Source organism: Sinocyclocheilus rhinocerous, unplaced genomic scaffold (assembly GCF_001515625.1).
Source record: "Sinocyclocheilus rhinocerous isolate Xijiao unplaced genomic scaffold, SAMN03320098_v1.1 scaffold287, whole genome shotgun sequence".
Lineage (NCBI taxonomy): Eukaryota > Metazoa > Chordata > Actinopteri > Cypriniformes > Cyprinidae > Sinocyclocheilus > Sinocyclocheilus rhinocerous.
The window spans coordinates 2,303,019-2,325,317 of NW_015633524.1; the positions used below are offsets into that span (position 1 = coordinate 2,303,019).

Sequence of the window (22,299 nt, forward strand, 5' to 3'; positions counted from 1 at the left end):
TAAGATACATTTATATGCTCATTTATATTAATGTTCCTGTGGCTCAGTGGTAGAGCATTGCGTTAGCTGTGCACAAGGTCGTGGGTTTGATTCTCAGGGAACACACATACTGGTAAAAAATGTGTAGCCTGAATGCACTGTAAGTCAAAGCGTCTGCTAAATGCATAAATTATTATATGCAAACACCATGTAAAAGTGAATTTTGCATCATATGTCTCATTTGAAACTGAAATATAATCTTAATTCAAGTGATGAAGTGTGACAGTAATCAGTGTTGAGTACTACTGTAAGGTTTACCCTGCCGGGTTTACATGTTTGAAAATGATAAACAGTTGAAAACATTAGAAATTTAGAAAAGTAATCAAAAAGTAATCAAATGTAATCAGTTACATTACTTTAATAAAGTAATTGAAAAGTTACACTACTTATTACATTTTAAGTAGGGTAACTTGTAATCTGTAACCTATTACATTTCCAAAGTAACCTTCCCAACACTGTATATACATAATAAATATACACAGTACACATACATACAGTTGAACTTTTATTTTGAATGCAATTAATCGCGATTAATCGTTTTGCAGCCCTACATGAAATTTTGGTGGAGTAAAAAAAAAAGTATTTTTTTCCTTGTAAATGTAATTAAGAAAAAGATCATTCATTCCATAATTTTAAGTAAATTGTATGCTTGATATAATAATTTGTTCCCTCCTATTGGTTTTAACAGAACTCTAGTAAAGTAAAAATTTCTCCAAATGATACTCAAGTATAGTAGTGAAGTACTCTACTCAAATACTGTTCACCTCTGCTAGCCTTCTAACTCATACTAGGGCGGTTGTTGTTCCTCTTATTGGGTCTCCTGTAGTCACTTGTCTCGTGAACAAACCCAACCAGTTTGGCGCTGCCTCAAACGGCCACTCGGGAGTTGCCTCAGCCCATTTCTCCTCTCATTAAAAAATGATGCAAGAGCTGTCATTTAAATTTGATATGGATTATTGCGATTGTAGACAGTATTTTCATTGTTTTCTTTTTTGTGTGATGAAAGGGCAAATTTTAGTCAGATGAGAATGTGCTGCCTTATTTCCTACTGTGAATTCCTACTGTGCATCTTTCTTGTAGTACTACTCTTATATTTTTGTTCGTTTGTTGTCATACAGAAAGATGCTTTTTAAATCAAATCCAATACTAGAGAATGTCAGCAAATTGACCGTTCACAAAGAGCTTGATTGACAGGCGATCTGACCAATCAGAATGCGGAAATTATGTGCCGCTGCTGCTATCCGCCATCTTGCCCAGCATCTACGGCCGGTCTCCATAGAGATCCATGTTAAAACGGGGTAAAAAGATCGACTGAATTGAAACTTTTTCAATATAAATATGTGCGGAGGGTTAAGCTGTGCTGTTGTTGGCTGCCACAGTAAAGGTAATAAGCTAAGGAATTCCTTTAAAGGGATAGTTCACCCAAAAATGAAAATTTGATGTTTATCTGCTTACCCCCAGGGCATCCAAGATGTAGGTGACTTTGTTTCTTCAGTAGAACACATTTGAGTAAACTACGCCAGAGCGCGTACACACCTCACGCACAGGGTGCCTGCGCGTGCCCAATGCAGTTGGACATAGTGGTGAATTAGAGGTAAAAAATGATATAAATACTGTTCGGTTTCTGGCACAAACCGATCGTTTCGTGTCTTAGGACATCAATGTGTCGTCACGAGCCGCAAGGTTTAATTTGGATTTGTCTGTGCATGTTTTTTTTACTCTCACAGATGTTGTTACCATTGCCATGCATTATAAAACTGATAGACTCCCAACGGTTGGACTTAAAAATCATCAAATGTGTTCTACTGAAGAAACAAAGTCACCTACATCTTGGATACCCTGGGGGTAAGCAGATAAACATCAAATTTTCATTTTTGGGTGAACTATCCCTTTAAAGTACTTGTTTTGCGTACCAGAAAATCTGTCATGCCCGCCGCATTTGCATGGCTTGCAGCGCTTAAGTTAACATACTGAGTGTGAATTTCTTTAAAAATTACAAAATTTGAAAGCTGAGAGTCCTGAGACCTTGTTTCATATCAGAAGTAGCCTGCCTCTGTATTGTCTGTCTGCACGTTGTCAGTTTCCTCTTTGCTCTGCAACGTATTTTTCACTGCGTGAGAACGTGTGTCGTGTGAGAGCGGCATTGTTTGTCGGGGATAGCAACAGTAACTAAGGAGGGTGAGTCTTTGCGAACGGTCAGTTAAAAGTTCCTAATAGATTTGAGATTTCTAAAAGCATCAAAAATATCTTACCCAGCCTTGTCCAAGGTTAATTTTTCTATGTGGGCTGCAACAAAGTTTAACTGGCGTTTTGTGGTTTCAGGAGCCGGAGGCGGGGGAAACGATGTGCAGTGGTGCTTTTCACAAGTGAAAGGTGCGATCGATGATGACGTAGCCGAAGGTGAGTACCTGTCTGAATAGTCTCTTCCAGTCTAATCAGGCGATTTATGGACCAGACTTTATGTGGAGAGTCAAAAGTGTGCAAAAGACGTTAGTGACATGATAGACACTATAGAGTGCAACAGTTGGGATCCAGAAGTAAAAACCATCCTCTTTCTCCATAAGCAAATAGATTTTTATGATAGCTTATAAACCTTTAAAGACAGACCTGTTGTGAGCTCCGGTGTTTTTAATGAATGATGCTTTTGTTGAAGCCATCCGTTCACAATATTTCAACTTTTTTTTTTGTCAGTTGATATTGTGTATTTAATTGTGCATGTGCATTTATCTGTTATCAGCCGTCACATGAGAAAAATTATTGGCTTATTGGAATCTACTAGAAATTTAATATACACCCTTACATTTATATAATGATTATTAATATAATATAAGTATTTTTTTTAAATATTTTTTCCATTTATATGAATATAAATATTTATGATCATACATTTTTACAGAAAAAAAGAATGTAATACTCCATGGTGAATTTCATGATTTTTTTTTTCCCACAAGATAATCTAATTTGAATGGGTTGATTAAAACATGATGAATGCAGCTCTCTGCATGTTTGCGACTGAGAGTTAAATCAGAAAATGGAAATATTCCAATCTTCTAGTATTTATAAGAAGCCTCATAAATAGTTTGGCTAATTTAATCTTGCTTTGTGCTGCCAGTAATGTAATACTTTCAGCTGTGCTTAACACATGTTTAAAGGGATAGTTCACCCAAATATGAAAATTCTGTCATTAATTACTTACCCTCATGTCGTTCTAAACCCGTAAGGACACAAATTAAGATATTTTTAATGAATTCTGAGAGCTCTCTGACCCTCCCATAGACAGCAATGTAATTACCACGATCAAGGTCCAGAAACGTAACAAGGAGATCGGTAAAATAATCCATGTGACATCAGGGGATCAACCGTAATTTTACGAAGCTACGAGAATACTTTTTGTACGCAAAGAAAACAAAAATAACGACTTTATTCAAGAATTCGTCTCGTCCGCGTCACCCTGGTGCCATTTTGGAGAATATCCACTGAACGCAAACAGCGTACGCTATTCTGTGTCAGCTGCATCACGCGGATATGCTGTTTTCATTCAAATCAAAGCGTAAACAACGTAGAAAATGTATCCGCGTGACGCAGCTGTCACAGAATAGCATACGCTGTTTACGAAGATGAATGGAGGTCTTATGGGTTTAGAACAAGTAATTAATGACAGAATTTTCAATTTTTGGGTGAACTAACCCTCTAAATCCATTTTTCCATGTTTAAACAGATTTTCCTTCAAAATCATTGCAAAAATGCAGAAAAACGGTCTAGATGAGAAACTAGTCTACTGACACCAGTCTATTTTCAGTAAACTTCATGACCCAAAAATTTCATACTATTCATGATGTTGGTTAATTATATAACAGACAAAATATAGAATATAGGTGTGTAACAATACACTCGTGTCATGATTTGGTTCAAAACGTGATGGTGATCTCAAAATACAATACAGTACTCTCACAATACTTTAACAAAGCCGGAATAGAGTTTAAATGTTACTTTTTATTATTACTTCTAAGACATACAATAAACAGTTAACAAAAAGTACCATTCATTTACAAGAATAGAAATATTTGTGGTTCTGCTTGACTAAAAATACAGAAATATATTGTCTCTCCCTGACAACATACGTTTAAAACGTTTATTAGTTAGTTTATCCGTGTTTTTGTTTAAATAAAATCCTAAATTAAATGTCTAAACTTTCATTTTGGGTGAACTTTACACAATACATTGTCGTTTTCTTGCATTTTTGTATTGTGACATATTGTGACACAATATATTATTACACCCAATTATATTACACAGAATATATCATAAATATTCAATATATCACCCAGCCCTACTGCCTGTCAATTATAGCTGTAAATTTTTAATATTTCATGATGCCACATGGATAAAAAGAAAGTTCTTATGCAAACCTAAAGTCCAAGCAGATCTTCACCTCAAGTCTCCAGTTTGTATTTTACAGGCCTCTTATCAAAGTCTTCTGGCTTGATTCAGTGACTTTTTCAGTTTTGGCCCCCAGGGAGGTCAGACTTAAACAAAGGGCCGTTGCATTCTGCTTTTCTCCTGCTTTCTTCTGCTCTACTGGTTTATAAAGGGTTAAATTGCTGTGAGTCAGTCTACAGCCCATCGTCTCAGGAGCATATATTGCGGCAGGAATCTGGGTTACAGATCTGCGTGTCATGGTGCCTTTTTATTTAAAGATTCATCTCGTTGAGTCAGTCAGTGACTCTCTGACTTTTGAGGCTTAATGTGTTTGAAGCAAATTGCACATTAAAGGCAGGGTATGTGATTTTTCAAAAACACTTTAGAAAACGACGGCGGAGGGTGTTTTTGGCAAGATCCCAGTGGCTGTTGAGAAGGATCAGTTGTATATATCTTTTGGGGGGACGAGGGTGGAGGAAATCTGACAGATGTGTCTGTTTCTGCCCGTCCTACAGCCGATATCATCTCTACTGTGGAGTTCAACCACTCAGGGGAGCTGCTAGCCACAGGGGATAAAGGCGGTCGAGTTGTCATCTTCCAGCAAGAGACTGAGGTGAAGGATCAGGCCGTTTCATAGTAACATTATATCCGCTTTCATTCCCGCTTATGTCTTTCTCACAAAAACGTGATTTTCTTTTTGCAGAACAAGAGTCAGCCACAGTGCCGTAGTGAATACAATGTTTACAGCACATTTCAGAGCCACGAGCCTGAGTTCGACTACCTGAAGAGCTTGGAAATCGAGGAAAAGATTAACAAGATCCGCTGGCTACCACAAAAGAACGCTGCACAATTTTTGTTGTCCACAAATGGTTAGTAGAGCAGTGGGGCTCTGTGGAGTCTTACTGTTAGCGCAGACCAATCAAATCTCTTTATTTTACTGAAGGATGGAGATGAATATGTAATGTGAACCTTGAACCCTAGGAGTTCATAATAGAAATGCTGGGGGTTTATTAGATATAAAATGGCAGATTATGTCATTTATAATTTAAAAACAAACATTTCTTCCAAAAAATGATATTTATAATTAAAAAGAAAATAAAACAAAATGTACAAATCTAATTCTAAAATTCTCCCAAAAAATGATATTTATAATCAAAAAGAAAATAAAACAAAATGTACAAATCTAATTCAAAAATTCTCCCAAAAACGTTGTAATTTATTATTTAAAAAAAGCCAAATGAACAATTCTCATTCTAAAATCCTCCAAAAAAGATATATCTAATTAATAATTTAAAAAACATTTTTTAAATCTAGTTCTAAAATTCTCTTTAAAAAAGTAATATGTAACTTAAAAAATAAATAAAAACCTAAGTAAAAAAAAATGAATATTATGTTTTACTTTGTCATATAAAAATATGTATTACATTTATTATTCATTATTAGGGCTATATGTTGTTGTTGTTTTTTTAAGTGCATGTTAAATTATTTAAAAATTAATTGTGTATGAGTATTTGCTGAGAATAGCTACCAGATGCAGATAATTCCAAGGTTTTACATTACTGTGATTCACAAAAACATACAGTAGATTAGGTTTTCTTATTATTATTAATTTATTTAGTTCATTTAAAACATAAAATATGTCTGTCTTGGTTCATTCTTTTAATCAATTGTTGTCAAGACAACTACAGTTTTTATTATATTTATGTATTTATTTATTTATTGTTTTGTTAACAAATACCCAATTAGCAACACAAAGCTTTTATTTATTATTTTTTATTAAGACTTAATTCTTGTATATGGTTTTATATGACCCTTAATATCAAATAAACTTGTAAGTCTCTGCAAACTGCAAAATTGCCGTCCTGTAACGCAAACTAATGTATCATTAATTTATATGGCAATGCATGCTGGGATTTATTATTATAATATTTTTTAATCACTTTTGAATTGAAATGTTAAACAATTACTTGAAATCTTTGGGGTTGCTTCTTTTGGTCCTATGGCTTTAAAAGTGCAGCACTATACAGACTGATTTATACTTACAATACAGTCAATACCAAATCGATATTTTCAACTGGAGATGCATTTAATAACTTCTGTGAGTTGATGTGAGCTCTGCAAATTCTCCAGATTTTTCCCTGACTCGATGCATCTCCATGCTGTCTAAAAATACAAACTCTCCGATAGGGATGCACCGATACCGATACTGGTATCGGTATCGGGCCCGATACTGGTCTCCCGTACTCGTACTCGTTAAAATTCCCCGATACCAAACGCCGATACCACACAGCACGTAAGCGCCATATTCAGACCAAGAAACACCGACAACAGAACAACAGACAGCAGAAAGGAGTTAAGGATGTCTACTACGAAGTATATGTATGCAATGAATATAACGTTAAACATTCAGTATTAACGCCTGTATAGCTGATGTGCGCGAGCTGATTAACAAAGCACGCTGAGTGGATTGAGCGCGCGGCGGCGCAGATGCGCGAGCTTGTCGAGTGAATATACCTTTCTCACAGACATCATTGGAAAGTTTATAGTTCGGTCGGATATGTCAAAGACAAGTAAGTAAAACAATGCACAAGTTACTTAACGGTAGGGAGAGAGAGAGACAGAGAGAGCGCGCAATTCTGTTGTGTGATCTTTGATGTCCACTCACTTAGCACACATCATTTGGACTAAACCGAGTTCTTGTCATATTTTATTACCATTTTCTAAACTATAGTGAATAAACTGATAATGTGAGAAATGTTGAAGGTGTCTGAATAAAGTTTGGCTTGACTGTATCTATTTGATAAATAAAGTTAACCAACTAACATTATACATACCCTTTTGGTTTCTGTACCCAATATTGGTAAAATATCGGTATCGGTACTCGGTATCGGCAAGTACCAAAAATAGAAGTATCGGTATCGGGCGAGTACTGGAAAAAGTGGTATCGGTGCATCCCTACTCTCCGACGTGTTATGCAACCGGTGTGTATTTAAGACTTGAATAGACTGAGTGCCGATCTTCAGCTCACCCACACACTGGAGGAAGATATTTGTGGGACAGAGTTCAGATTAGATGTGGGAAAAATGTTCAGATGTTTTCAAAATTTGGTGAACTGTCAACTTGATTCGTTATGCCAGTCAAACTACCTCTTATTACTCATGGAAATAGGCTTGGGTTTTTTTTTTGTGGCTCTCACAATTATTTTTAGCATGAGTCAGAGGGCAGATCCCACATTAGAAGCTGATGTTATTCTGTACTTTCGATTGCAGATAAAACTATAAAGTTGTGGAAGATCAGTGAACGTGACAAGAGACCAGAGGGATACAATCTTAAAGAGGAGGATGGGCGCTACAGAGATGCTGCTACCATCACAACTCTACGGGTGAGAAACAATGCTTGTTTCCAAATAATAAATAAAATAACATTCGAAATGGTTGACGCGAATTACAAAGATGTTCACAGTGGGCTGTGTTTACATTAATCTCGTGTCATAAAAGCATTCTGAGCCGAGGTGAAATTACATGACTCAGCCGAATGCACAAGCGCCCTTCAGCACTCTTCTTCATGAGCATTTGAGTGTGTGGATAAAAACTAGATTAGAGCGCCATCTGCTGTTAAAATCTAAGCTCAGAATCGATTCCAGAGAGAATCGCGATGCATTCGGAAGATCTCAGAATCGATCCACTAATCGATTCTGCATCAATTTATCGTCGCAGCCCAACGCAAGAACATTGGTATTGACGTAAAATCTACCCATATATAATAATATATTATAATAATCGAAGATTAGTGAATATTATAACCGTTTTTATGCATTTATGCTACCACTCAAACATTTGGGTTTAGTAATATTTTTCTATTTTTTTCTTTAATAAAACACCGTAAAAACAATCATATTGTGATATATTATTACAATTTAGAACTGTATCAGCAATCATTACTCCAGTTTTCAGCGTCACATGATCCTTCAGAAATCATTCTAATATGCTGATTTGCTGCTTAAGAAATTTTATCAATGTAGAAAAAAGTCGTGCTGCTTAATATTTTTTTGGAAACTGATATATTAAGTTAAATAGAAGATTCAAAGGAGCAGCATTTATTTGATATATAAATATTTTGTGACATAAAATTCTAATAAATCAGTCATTTTTAAATACATAAAAAAAAATAACTTTTGATCAATTTAAAGGGACGGTTCACCAAAAATGAAAATTGTCATTAATTACTCACCCTCATGTCGTTCCAAACCTGTAAGACCTTCGTTCATCTTCGTAACACAAATTAAGACATTTTTGAGAGCTTTCTGACCCTGCATAGACAGCAACGCAACTGAAATGTTCCCAGGCTCAGAAACGTAGCAAGGACATCGGTAAAATAGCCCATCAGTGGTTCAACCGTAATTTTACGAAGCTACAAGAATACTTTTTGTGTGCAAAGAAAACGAAAATAATAACTTTATTCATCCTCCTAATCCCGTCTGCTTGCTCTATTTTTGTTTTCTTTGCGCACATAAGTATTCTCGTAGCTTCATAAAATTTACAGTTAAACCACTGATGTCACATGGACTATTTAACCGATGTCCATGCTACGTTTGTGGACCTGGGAACATTTCAGTTGTGTTGCTGTCTATGCAGGGTCAGAGAGCTCTCAGATATTTAAAAAATATCTTAATTTGTGTTACGAAGATGAATGAAGGTCTTACAGGTTTGGAACGACATGAGGGTGAGTAATTAATGACAGAACTTTCATTTTTGGGTGAACTATCCCTTTAATGCATCCTTGCTGAAAAAACAAACAAACAAAAACAACTTACTAACCCCAAATTGTGAAAGGTAGTGTGAATGTACTGTATGGAAATTGAAGAAAAGTTAACAAGAAATTTAGAGAAAGTGTCAGCTTGGCTTGATGCCTCTTTTTTGACTTTAAATACTAAAAAGACAAAGTCCATATGCTTTTCAATAAGAAAATTACCGGTAACAGAATCATTAAACATTAGACTCAGGGAAGCAGTATATCCACTAGAGCGGCTTCTAGTGGAAACTGTAAAGTCATACATTGTAAAACATCATTTGCTCAGACTGTTCTCTCAGTGAAAGGTGTAAAATTTTGGAATTCATTGCCTGACTACTTAAAATTTACTGTAAATTATAATTATTTTAATAAAGCCACGAAATCTTGGTTGATACATCAACAAACCTGTAGTCATGTTTAGTGTATTTATATTATAAATTTGTGTACTACTTGTTTATTGTAATTGTAATTTATAAAAGCCCTCCTAGGGACAAGTGTTGCAAATTAGCTTCGGCTACAAGCACTATGGTACATGCATGGGATGATTGTTTTTACCTTTTCATCTATGTTTATTGTATCTGTCCCTAACAAATAAAACATTAAATAAATAAATATGTGCTCTCCATTTGTGTTTTTGCTCTCAATGACTGTTATATATTCATAAAAGCAATTATGTTTGGCCTCTTTGTGCAGGTGCCAGTATTCAGGCCTATGGATCTCATGGTGGAGGCCAGTCCGCGGCGGGTCTTTGCCAACGGCCACACCTACCACATCAACTCCATCTCGGTCAACAGCGACAACGAGACCTATCTGTCTGCAGACGACCTGCGCATCAACCTGTGGCACTTAGAGATCACAGACCGCAGCTTCAGTATCCTATAAAGGGAAATGTGAATTATTTTGGAGGATATAAAGGAGCATTGTGTTGTTGAGTGTTTGTTGATTTGGGTTGTGAATGTCATGTTGAAATGTCTATTGACACCTCTCAGTGTGTCAGTTCAGCGACGTTATGTGGCTTTAACTCTGCATCAGACGTTGTGGACATAAAACCAGCCAACATGGAGGAGCTGACGGAGGTGATCACAGCCGCAGAGTTCCACCCTCACCAATGTAACACGTTTGTCTACAGCAGCAGCAAAGGCACCATCCGCCTATGTGACATGCGTGCATCAGCACTTTGTGACAAGCACTCTAAATGTGAGTTATATGTGCTGGCTGCATCATATATGCCACTTAATCCAATTTGATTGTTTTCCAAATAGTGTATACTGTGATGTCATGTGTTAGTCGTATAAAGGTGTTCGTTTCTCTGCTTTGTCTAGTGTTCGAAGAACCTGAGGACCCCAGCAACCGCTCTTTCTTTTCTGAAATCATCTCCTCCATCTCAGACGTGAAGTTCAGTCACAACGGCCGCTACATGATGACCCGAGACTACCTCTCCGTCAAAATCTGGGATCTCAACATGGAGAATCGACCCGTTGAGACATACCAGGTGAGTTCATAAATGGACAGAGTAACTAGCTATAGCGATCTTCATTTCATTTGTTTTTGCTCAATTTGTCCAATGAAAATATTACCTATAAAGCCACAGCAGAGCTGTAGTGTGTTTCCAAGCAATGCACAATTTTTGAATGAATGTGAAAACCGATGATTTAATGGCCCATTCATAAACATTTACTTCATTAAACGCCCGTTTAAACCAGTCGAATGAATAAATGACTGAATCATGAATCATGAAATGAATGGCTTAAGATATTTATCGCCATCCACTGGCAGTTTTTTGTTTTTAATTTATAGTATTTTATTTCATTTAAAAAATAATAATTTCATATTTCCATAATAATCATAAAAAGCATTAAAGGGATAAGTCACCTAAAAATTAAACCAATTTAATTTAATTTAGTGGTTTTGCAACTGTTTACTATGTCTTGTCCAAAGAGGTGGACTTTTTTTGCAGCAAAAGATGATTATATTTGTTAAAGGGTTAGTTCACCCAAAAATGAAAATTGTCATTAATTACTCACCCTCATGTCGTTCCAAACCTGTAAGACCTTCGTTCATCTTCGAAACACAAATGAAGATATTTTTGATGGAATCTGTGTAGGGCTGCTCATTTCGGTTAATTTTCCTGACCGACAACCGCTGCTCCTTATCCAAACATTAACCGTTAACTGATAAAATTAGAATAATAAATTAGTATTAAATAAAAATAGAATGGACAAGCATCTGTGATGGTACATTAAAAATACAAATAAATCTTTTAACGTGCAAACAGCAGCATACAGAGCAACAGCAAAACCTGGATTCACACATCCTCAGATTATCACGCACCAGCAGCGCTTCTGAGAACAGAGAAAAACTGAATTAAATAATATTTTTTTAAAAAAGAATAAAATAAGTAGGCCTACACTAAATATATATCAAATAAATAATTAACAAATTAAGATGACAAAACTAAAACACACACTGAATCCTTCTATGCGCTTTTAAGAACGGCATAGTCATTTTCCCGTCAGACTAGGGCTGTGCGATATGGACGAAAAAAAAACCTATCGCGATTTCTTTGATCAATTTTGCAATTTCGATTTTAATCACGATTTTGACACACACAGACATGCTTTACAGAACACCATAACAAAAATCCTCTCAATTTGCGGTTCGGGACTTTTCATCCACTGGTCATATGTTTCTATTCACGGCGTGTTTGCAGCAGCATTGAGCAATATAGCCAATCACAGATGTATCTGTTGATTTCATGAACGCAATCCACTCACCACCAAAAATGCCGGTGTTCTGAATTCTACACATTTGCGAATTCTCGCATTAAAACAAAGAAAGTGTAGACATGATGTAAATAAGAGATTAATTGTACAGTGTAAAGCTTCTTTGATTATTTTTAATTAACTTAATTGTGAGATCGCAATGATCTACAGTAAGATGAGTGACAGATTTCCAGTGATTATAAAGGGTGCGCCCATTGCGCACTATATAATCCATTCAGAATTTGCATACATTCACTCACGGATTCACTCTCTGATAACCATTTATCTAATATTGCCACTTGCCATTGTGTTACATATACTACATCAGTTAACTAAGTGAAGGCGAAGCAGGTGCTTGCTCTGCGAAATATGTCTGTATGCACGCTGCACGTGTCGACACGCCCGTGAGTAAACAAATACTGTGTATAGCATTATTTTTTCTTTTACCATGCAGCAAACTTAAAAATATTTGTGGAAAAAAAAACATTTTAAACCGTATAACTTATAGTATTAATTGGTTAAAATTCTTTCTTTCAGTTAACAGTTAAACGGTCAATATGAACATCCCTAAATCTGAGAGCTCTCTGACCCTCCATAGACAGCAATGATATTACCACGATCAACGCACAGAAACGTAGCAAGGACATCGGTAAAATAGTCCATGTGACATCAGGGGTTCAACCGTAATTTTACGAAGCTACGAGAATACTTATGTTCGCAAAGAAAACAATAATAACATAATTCATTCAACAGTTCTTCTCCCCGAGTTACCATCTTCCACCATTTGGAGAGTACCCCAGAACGAAATCAACGTAATGAGCATCATGAACTATTTTACTGATGTCCTTGCTACGTTTTTGTGTGTTGATCGTGGTAATATCCTTGCTGTCTATGGAGGGTCAGTAATTTTACGAAGCTACGAGAATACTTATGTTCGCAAAGAAAACAATAATAACATAATTCATTCAACAGTTCTTCTCCCCGAGTTACCATCTTCCACCATTTGGAGAGTACCCCAGAACGAAATCAACGTAATGAGCATTGTTTACGTTCAGCATGCGCACGCTGTCTACTGAACGTGAACAGCGCTGATTACGTTCAGCAAAAATTGTTATTGTTTTCTTTGCGCACAAAAAGTATTCTCGTAACTTTGTGAAATTACCGTTGAACCCCTGATGTCACATGGATGGGGCTGTCGCGATAAGATAGAGCCAGATAGAACCGCAGCAACCGCGATTTTTGCGTGTTTTCTTTTTTCATGGGGTTATGCCCTTCTCGTTTTACACTTCGTGCATGTGTACTGAATATTAAATAAGTTAGTAATGATAACATAATGTGTACCATTATGATTTGTACAGATGCTCCGTAGATTTGCACTTAACAAGCCTAAACAGACAGGTGGAAATATCAATAGAAAGTCTCTTGTCCAGTCGGATTCGAGGATCAGAACGAACTGTTATACGTATAGGCTAGGTGAGTAATTGATGACAGAATTTTCGTTTTTGGGTGAACTATCCCTTTAAATACCAATGAATTGACTGAAGTGACATTTTTGAAAGTAAGGCATTTCAATAACTGACTAATAATAGCATTGTCATTACCAATAAATTGAAATTACTGAACCTAAACAGGAGTCTGATAAAAAAAAAAAAGTAATTTAAAAGAAAAATTGTAAGATGGATATCATTCAAATATATGTATGTATGGATAGACAGACAGACACACACAGACAGACAGTCTCTCTCATACACACACACACGTCATCAAAGAATCCTGGAAAAAATTATATTGGTTTAAAAAAATAAATCACTGTTTCAACCAAAATAATAAGCAGCCAACTGTTTTCCCATCAAAATTCATAAGAAATTATTCTTGCGCAGCAAATCAGCATTTTAGAATGTAATGTATATATTTAATGTGGAAAATTTAAATTGACAATACATGGGTATTTTGCTCTACAACACATTGTGAATTTCGAAACAGTTATGTTCATTTTTTTTTTAATGTATGTCTGTAATAAGTATATATGTTTAGTTTACGTTTTACAACAAAACATCTAAGTATCATCAAGTTACGTTTCCCACAAACCTTATTTTACTCATGAATTGAAAAACCCCATTATAAAAACCCTTAGGAAAATTAGTCTTCTGGGTTTTGCTGTCACTCATTCATCACTCTTAACAGACAATTAAAACAGAAATTTCTATATTAAAAAGTATATGTATAAAAAGACTACTTTAGTCAACATTAGGGGGCGCTACCTGCACTATTTAAAAGTGTAGGATTAAGGTTGAACCTACAAGTCAGCAGTTTTGCCTCAACCGATTGGGAGTATCTTGACACACCCAGATATTTCTGATTAACATTCATGACTTGGATGAGGTCATCATGGATTACGGAGTCATTTTCCTGTACATGAGCATCAGGTTGATTTATTGCCTCTGATACAGCAGTGAAAGTTAATACTGGAGATCATAGTGTTGTGTTTTTGTCTTCCACAGGTCCACGAGTACCTCAGGAGTAAGTTGTGTTCTCTCTATGAGAACGACTGCATCTTTGATAAATTTGAATGCTGCTGGAACGGAAATGACAGGTTAGACTTTTCACGAGCCTGTATTATATAATTTCCATAATAGAAGAGTGTCCTAAATTTAAACACTTAAGAGCAATTTCAATTCAATTCAAGTTTATTTGTATATCGCTTTTCACGATGCAAATCGTTGCAAAGTAGCTTTACAGAAAATTAAAATTATACATTATATTTAGTAATAGCTTATCAGTGGTGACTATCTCAAGTTGATGTCCATATAGCAAGATTTGGTAGTTTTGTATGTTGTCTGAGGGTTGGCATCATCTGAGGTCTTCTGGGGGGTTGGCATCATCTCTTCTCAGGTCTTTGTAAGGGCTGGATCCAGACTGAAGCTTGTGTAATTCCTAGTTACCACGGGATGTCAATCCTGTGGCAGAAACAGAGAAGGTAATAGAGAAAAATTAGCATAGCTGCTGTTCCAACTAAGCAAAATATGATGTGTTCAACCCAAGCAAAAAAATGTTAATGTGCATTTGATCAGATGTAACTGAAGCTATCTAACATAACACCCAAATTTTTGACTGTAGAGGAAGTAACCGTGCATCCATATAGATGCTAATTGTAATCTACTAGATTCTGTGTATTGTTTTTTGGTCCAATAAGTAATATCTCGGTCTTGTCCGAATTTAATAGGAGAAAATTATTGGTCATCCAGGCTTTTACATTTTTAACACACTCTGTTAGCTTAGATAATTTAGAAGTTTCATCTGGTCTTGTATGTTCAATCCAAGCAAAAGAATGAAAATGTGCATTTGATCATATGTAACTGAAGTACAAAGTTATGAGATACATTATGTGAATGCTTGGCTAAAGAGATGTGTCTTTAATCTAGATTTAAACAGAGAGAGTGTGTCTGAACCCCGAACGTTTTCAGGAAGGCTGTTCCAGAGTTTGGGAGCCAAATATGAAAAAACTACCTCCTTTAGTGGACTTTGCTATCCTAGGTACTACCAAAAGTCCAGAGTTTTGTGACCTTATAGGAGCGGGATGTGGCAAGGAGCAAGTCATTTGTAATTTTAACAAGTGCAGTTTCTGTGCTGTGATGGGGCCTGAAACCCGACTGAAATTCTTCATAGATATCTTTTTTTTTCAGGAAGCAGCCCAATTGAGCAGACACAATTTTCTAAAATTTTAGACATAAACGGAAGATTTGAAATGTGTCTGTAATTTGACAGTTCACTAGGATCTAGTTGTGGTTTCTTAATAAGAGGCTTAATAACCGCCAGCTTGAATGGTTTTGGGATGTGACCTAGAGATAACGACGAGTTAATAGTGTATGATTAAAACGATGAGTGGGTCTGGTTATGTTTTGCTTGACTCCAAAATAGTTCATTAAGTCTGTAAACGCAAGTCCTAATGCATCATTTGTACCATCAACGTGAATGTTAAAGTCTCCGACAATTAGTGCTTTATCAACATTAACCAATAGGTCTGAGAGGAAATCTGCAAATTCTTTTAGGAAATCTTTATACGGCCCTGGTGGTCTATACACAGTAGCCAGAGCAAGAGATAGGAGAGATTTCTTTTGCATATCTGACAGTGTAACATTAAGTAGAAGTATTTCGAATTAGTTAAACCTGTACCCTGTTTCTGAGTAACATTCAGAATATCACTATATATTGTTGCAACACCACCGCCCGACCAGTCTGACGGGGCTCATGCTTATAACAGTAGCTTGGTGGAGTAGACTCATTTAGACTAATTTAATCATTTGGTTTGAGCCAGGTTTCAGTCAAGCGGAGTACATCAAAACTATTATCTGTGATCATTTCATTTACAATAACTGCTTTGGGTGCGAGTGATCTAATGTTTAGGAGCCCAAGCTTTAAAAATGTTTTTTGTTCATTTATTTTTCGGATTAATCACGATCAGGTATTTTCTAGATCCTGCATTAAATTTATATTTTGGCCTCACTATTCGGGGGAACAGACACAGTCTTTATAGATTGGACAACGCAAGTACTTATATCATTATGCGGGTAGAACAAAAGCCATCATAGCAGTTATTTGAGAATTGGCTTACTATTCATATGGAGTGTAGCGTCCTGGAGATGTTGTCCGGCAGGAGTTCCGCTCCGACTCTGCTGGGGTGCAGGCCATCAGCGCGAAAAAGCCTAGGATGCTCCCAGAAAAGATTCCAATTATTCCATCTTGCGGAGGGGAGCAAAGCGGTTCTGGGTGGAGATCTCGAAGACTGGAGGCGGCGGAGGGGGAGAGGTCCTCGCCCAGGGCTTGGTTCGCGTCTTCCTGTCTGCCAAGCCCCACAAAGTACCACTAGCTTACGCTCTCAGACTCAAATAAAAGTGTCAGCAAAATATGGGTCTGTGTGTCTAGTGGACTAAGAGTGTCTAGAAGCAGCGACGTTGCATTTATCAGCAGAGTAAAATGGTGCTCTGTTGTTATTCCAGTTCTATACAACTAGTTTCCCACAAAATCTTTTTTCCCCCCAAATCAGGAGTCAAGATTCACATACAGGTATTGCTCTTTGTTACTGTTAAAAAATGTTGGGCTTCGTAATGATTTTCATATTTTTCAGTTGAACTTTATATTTATCCAAGAATCTGAGTACATATCACAAACATATTAAGCAGCACAGCTGTTTTCAACATTGATAATAAGAAATGTTTCTTGAGCAGCAAATCAGCATATTAGAATGATTTCTGAAGGATCATAAATAAATTATGAATAACAGAGTTTAGGAGAGTACAGAAATATTTCTGGTTCTATCAAGTTATCTTCATTCTTTTTTTTTGCATGTTTTGAGAATACAGCAGGGTAAAATGTAGAAGCAAGCATTAAACCGCCATGTATAGTTATGAGACAAATTCAAGATGAAGTTTGAGTTATTGTAGGTACCTCTGTAATAAAGGATCATTTTCTATTTAAGACATACTTCCTGAGATTTAAAAGCTGACCATCAGTCAGTCAGTAAAGTGGCAGTCAACATTTAGGCCAGCCGCTGTGCCTGCGTGACTCCGTTGGGGCCCAGACTGGCTCTTATCTGGAGGGAACCTCTAATCACTCTCAGACAGACTGAATGCTGGTCAAGGGCAGTGGAAGATTGGGTTAGCATGTCATGAAGACATGTTAGTGCTATCGAACACATTCTTCCTCAACTAAATTAGTCACCAACTTCAATCAGGCCTATAATTGGACTACTAGCCAACCGTCCTGTTCCATTCCTAGAAATCTGCAGTTTTCCCATTACTAGCCTAGAACTAGCTGAGGCAGCACTAGGGGTGTCGAAATTAATAGTTTCTACGATGCATCGCGATGCAGATGAGGACGATTCAGTATCGGTTCAGTAATAGACCATAACCGATTATAACGTACTGACGCTTTTCTGACGTCATTTGCCGCATGCGTGCTTTGTCGCGGTAGCATACAATGACGGAGGGAGGCGAGACACAAGTGCGAGTAATTAAAAATGCTCCAACTACTTTAAAAGCCGACATCTGGGCACATTTTGGCTTTTATGCACAACCTGGTTAGCACGACCTGGAGAAGACACACGCTGCGTGTAAATCATGTCATGCACAAATAAAATATGCAGGGGGTAATACCCATAGATATGTATAGATGCCCTATTTGACCGCTCCAGATACGTTGATGCGTCTGCCATTTTGGAACGGTCAACTTGCCGTCATTCACCATAATAATCAATGAATATTCAAAGATATACATGCATATAACTTGCTGTTGTAGACGCACACAGTCAACATGTGCTCGAGGGTTCGCAGACCATTCCAAAATTGGCAGATGGCTTACATATCGCCGCCCATAGAAACAGTCGCTAATGAGGCATCTACGTATATATATCTATGGTAATACCACTAACTTGAAAAACCACGTCAGCCGTTTTCACCAAAAATTATACATTCAAGAAGCATGTTTTCTTTGAGCAGGTCAAATTAAAGGTTCAGTTCATATATCTGACTGCTTGTATTTATTGACAAAATTGTAGGCTATACATGTGAAGTACAATTGAAAATTGAGGATGCAGTGCATCGTGATATCGAATTGAACCGAATCGATGACATGATAATTGTAATCGAACCAAACCGTGAGACCAGTGTAGGTTCACACCCCTAGGTGTGAATTTTACTTAAAAACAAAAAAAACAAACAAAAAAAAATTATGGATGCAACGATACCATTTTTTTTCCAAAATTGATCCGATCTAAACCTGATCGTCACAATAGTATGCACAATATCGGATTTGGATCGGTCTTGTCTGACTGATACCCGATCCAGCAGAAAATGCCAGTATCGGAGCCGATACTGATACTGAGTATCGGATCGATGCATCCCTAAAAAAACGGCAGCTGTGGATGCTAGAACTTAACATAAAAATACAGTAGCGTTTTTTTTTTTTTGTAAGTTTGACAGATTTAACTTTGTGTTTTTTTTTTTAAGTATTTCATAAACTTTGATAAAGAGAAATCAAAGGTTATCAGTACCTTCTCCACAAGCTGAGGTAAATGCTAATATTTAGAAGGTGCGCTCAGTGTCATGTAAACAAACACAAAACACCATCATGGTGACAAACATGACACTAAAATAATGCAATAAACATTAACACAAGGTGTATCAAAACACTAATATACATAATTGAAAAAAAGGAAAAATGAAAGATGATACTTATTTCAATGTGAAAGCATCAGATGTTAGCTGGGATTCAGATAATGTCAAATTTACATTTTGTCACTAAGTTATATGGTAATTTGTACTTTTTCACTTCTAAAAACTGTACATTTAAGAGTATTTTACTGTAAAATTACCTAAAATGTCTTCTTATAGATAGGGATATATAAATCATTATTTTATTAATACTTTTATTTAGCAAGTATGCATTAAATTGATCAAAAGTGACATTCAAGACAAAATAATAAAAGGCTGGTCTTTTGAACATTTTAACATAGCATTTTATAGTCTTTTACCATTAAAATTCCAATCATGTTTACAGTGATGTTTATTAACGCTATTGTGTTTCCGGTTCAATTCTTTTGTCCTAGCGTGGTGATGACTGGATCCTACAACAACTTCTTCCGAATGTTGGACCGCAGCCAGCGGCGGGACGTCACCCTGGAGGCTTCGCGCGAGAGCTGCAAGCCCCGGCAGGTCCTGAAGCCGCGCAGGGTTTGCGCGGGCGGCAAGCGAAAGAAGGATGAGATCAGCGTGGACAGCCTGGACTTCAACAAGAAGATCCTACACACCGCCTGGCACCCGCAGGAAAATATCATCGCCGTGGCAACCACCAACAACCTCTACATCTTCCAGGAAAAAGTGAACTAATACTGTCATGGGGAAAGAAAACCTCCGAACCTCTCTCTCTCTGTGAAAATGAAATAAAGAACTAGCAAAAATCATTTCTGTGACAGCCACCATCATCACATAACCAACCTTGGCCTACTCCAGGACAGAATGAACTAGTCGAGCCAACTAGCGTCTGCCAATACTGAGTAAACTGGTTCAAACTGGTCTGGAGAAGAGCGCAACCTGGCCTCGGCCTCTGTGGCACCATGACACGCACCTTGCTCTGGTGATGTTGTGCCAATCTGTGTCTGTACCTTCCATCCGTTTCCCTTTACCCACAAGTCTGAGCCCAGGGACGAAATGGGCGGCAATCTGACAGATTTCAACCATGCGCTTTTTTTTTTCTCTTTTGTTTTTTGGCTTTGGTTTATTCAAGTTGTCTGTATAAAAACTAATTTGAACTCATGTGGATGTGTCCCTGTGTCCTTTAATCCTCCATATGTTTTTCGTGCCATTGTAACCGTTTTTAACCTTCTCAGAGAAACTACCAAGTTGTTTAGTTTGTTTTAATTCTGTTTCAAGAATGAGTGTTTCTTTTTTTTTTTTTTTGATCTTTTTTTTTTAGCTCACTACTTATTACATTTCATACTGTCCCGTTACACTCCATTACAGCTACAAAAGGTTTCGGCTGTTTCTTTTCAGATATCCACACACTCACCATCACATCAGCCCAAAGAGCTTTTCCTGTTCTTTTTTTTTTGTTTTTGTGGCACAGACGGCATTGCCGTGTTTGCTGTAGTAGTTTAAAATCTACACTTGTTCAAGCACATACACTCCAGTTGGACTGCTCGCTCATGTACGAGTCATTCAGCCTTACAAGGTTTATTTTCCTTTGTGATCCATGCCCGATTTCTGTCTTCACTCTCTCTATCTCAAGAGTTACAAGTTGAGAAAGATTATAGAGATTATGATATCAAAATGGTATTTATAAACGGAACAAACAATTAAACAAGAGTCGTGTCCTCTTCTTTGAATTTGCAAAGCATGCCTGGTGCAAAACTGAAAAGCTTTTTGAGTGTAACGTCAAACTAATATATAGGATATTAAAGGCTTTTGAGGACCATGAGGGATGTTCTGTAGTTGACCATTTGCATATATGATGATTTTAAACATTGCTTCAAGGATTTTGGAGCTAAATATCCACTCTCAGATTTATAAGATCATAATAGATTAACAACATTGATCGGATCTTTTTAATACCAGATTAAACTTTAAAAAATTTTTTTTTTTTAAAACAGCATGGTGAGGGCAGAAATATGCCCACAAAATGAGACCTCAACATGCCAGGGATGTATGGCAAGCTGTTTTATCATTTCCATTAGTCATTGGTACCAACTGAAGTTTTACTAAAAATTAGTAAATTTAGTCTCAGGGGGCGTTTGCACAATACTTTTTTCAACTAAAAACAGAAAATATGGGTTTTGGCTGTTCATTTAAACAACGATGTTTTCAGAGCCTGAAAATGCAAACTTTTAAAAATGGGTTTCAAAGTGCAAGTTTTTGAAAACGACACTATTATCGTCTCTGTGTGAACTATAAAAACCAAAATTTGTGAAAAAGGTGATGTTATGCATATTACGTGTCTCTAGGTATTTGTGCAGGCATGTCTAGTTTCTTTACAAAGAGCCATCGCCAACTACTTGCCTGGCATGGATAATACAGTGTTTTTATTTGTTTTCATGGATCTATGTGAATGTCGATTGTTTCATCTGTCAAACTTTTTAATTTTTATTACACAACTGTTGTGTAAACGTACTCTTAGACATTCTATTTTTTTTTATTTTTATAAAATACTATCTTACAATGAATGGTCAGAATGACGACTTTACTGTTCAAATGAAAATCATAATAACAGTAACCTTATCTATTTTGTAAATGTATATTATTGATCTAATTGTGAACAGATCATCCATGCATAGTTTTCTACCTTCATCCAATCAGCAACCAATTTAGTGCTAGAATCAAGTGTATATTAAGTTTTTTCGATAAGCCGTTTCACTCAAATATACGTCAAAATATGGGAGAACAGTTGTTATCTGAACCATAGATGCACATAAAATTCAATGGCTAAAGTTTGCAATTTGTTACCAGTATCTATGTTTACATGAAACCAAATAATCCATTTGTAATCGGATTGACGGCTCAATCGAACTGAAAAACCTTCATGTAAACACCTTAATCGATCGGAATGAAATTTCGATCGGATTGAAGGGGGTGAATCAGTGTATCATTCGTTTTTTGATTTAATATTGAAAGTAGAAAAATGAGAAAACGGCTCCTTTTTCGTTTTTTTCCAAAAAAACGAAAACCGAGAATTCAGCTTAAATTTTCGTTTTTCCTTCATGGGTGGAAAAATTAATAAACAGCTTGAATATTCGATTTCT

At 36.5% G+C, this 22,299-nt stretch overlaps 1 protein-coding gene across 1 annotated transcript in view; it reads left to right on the top strand.

The window, feature by feature from the left end:
- The window catches only part of ppp2r2ab (protein phosphatase 2, regulatory subunit B, alpha b), a 24,897-nt gene extending 4,033 nt beyond the window's left edge, over positions 1 to 20,864 (top strand). The window contains exons 3-11 of the mRNA XM_016557643.1: positions 2,362 to 2,439; positions 4,974 to 5,071; positions 5,162 to 5,327; positions 7,728 to 7,840; positions 9,943 to 10,120; positions 10,282 to 10,446; positions 10,572 to 10,741; positions 14,513 to 14,604; positions 19,615 to 20,864. Of these exons, the coding sequence (XP_016413129.1) occupies positions 2,362 to 2,439; positions 4,974 to 5,071; positions 5,162 to 5,327; positions 7,728 to 7,840; positions 9,943 to 10,120; positions 10,282 to 10,446; positions 10,572 to 10,741; positions 14,513 to 14,604; positions 19,615 to 19,894 (1,340 nt within the window). The 3' untranslated portion in view covers positions 19,895 to 20,864. The remainder of the gene's footprint in view (positions 1 to 2,361; positions 2,440 to 4,973; positions 5,072 to 5,161; positions 5,328 to 7,727; positions 7,841 to 9,942; positions 10,121 to 10,281; positions 10,447 to 10,571; positions 10,742 to 14,512; positions 14,605 to 19,614) is intronic.
- The last annotated feature ends 1,435 nt before the right edge of the window (positions 20,865 to 22,299 follow it).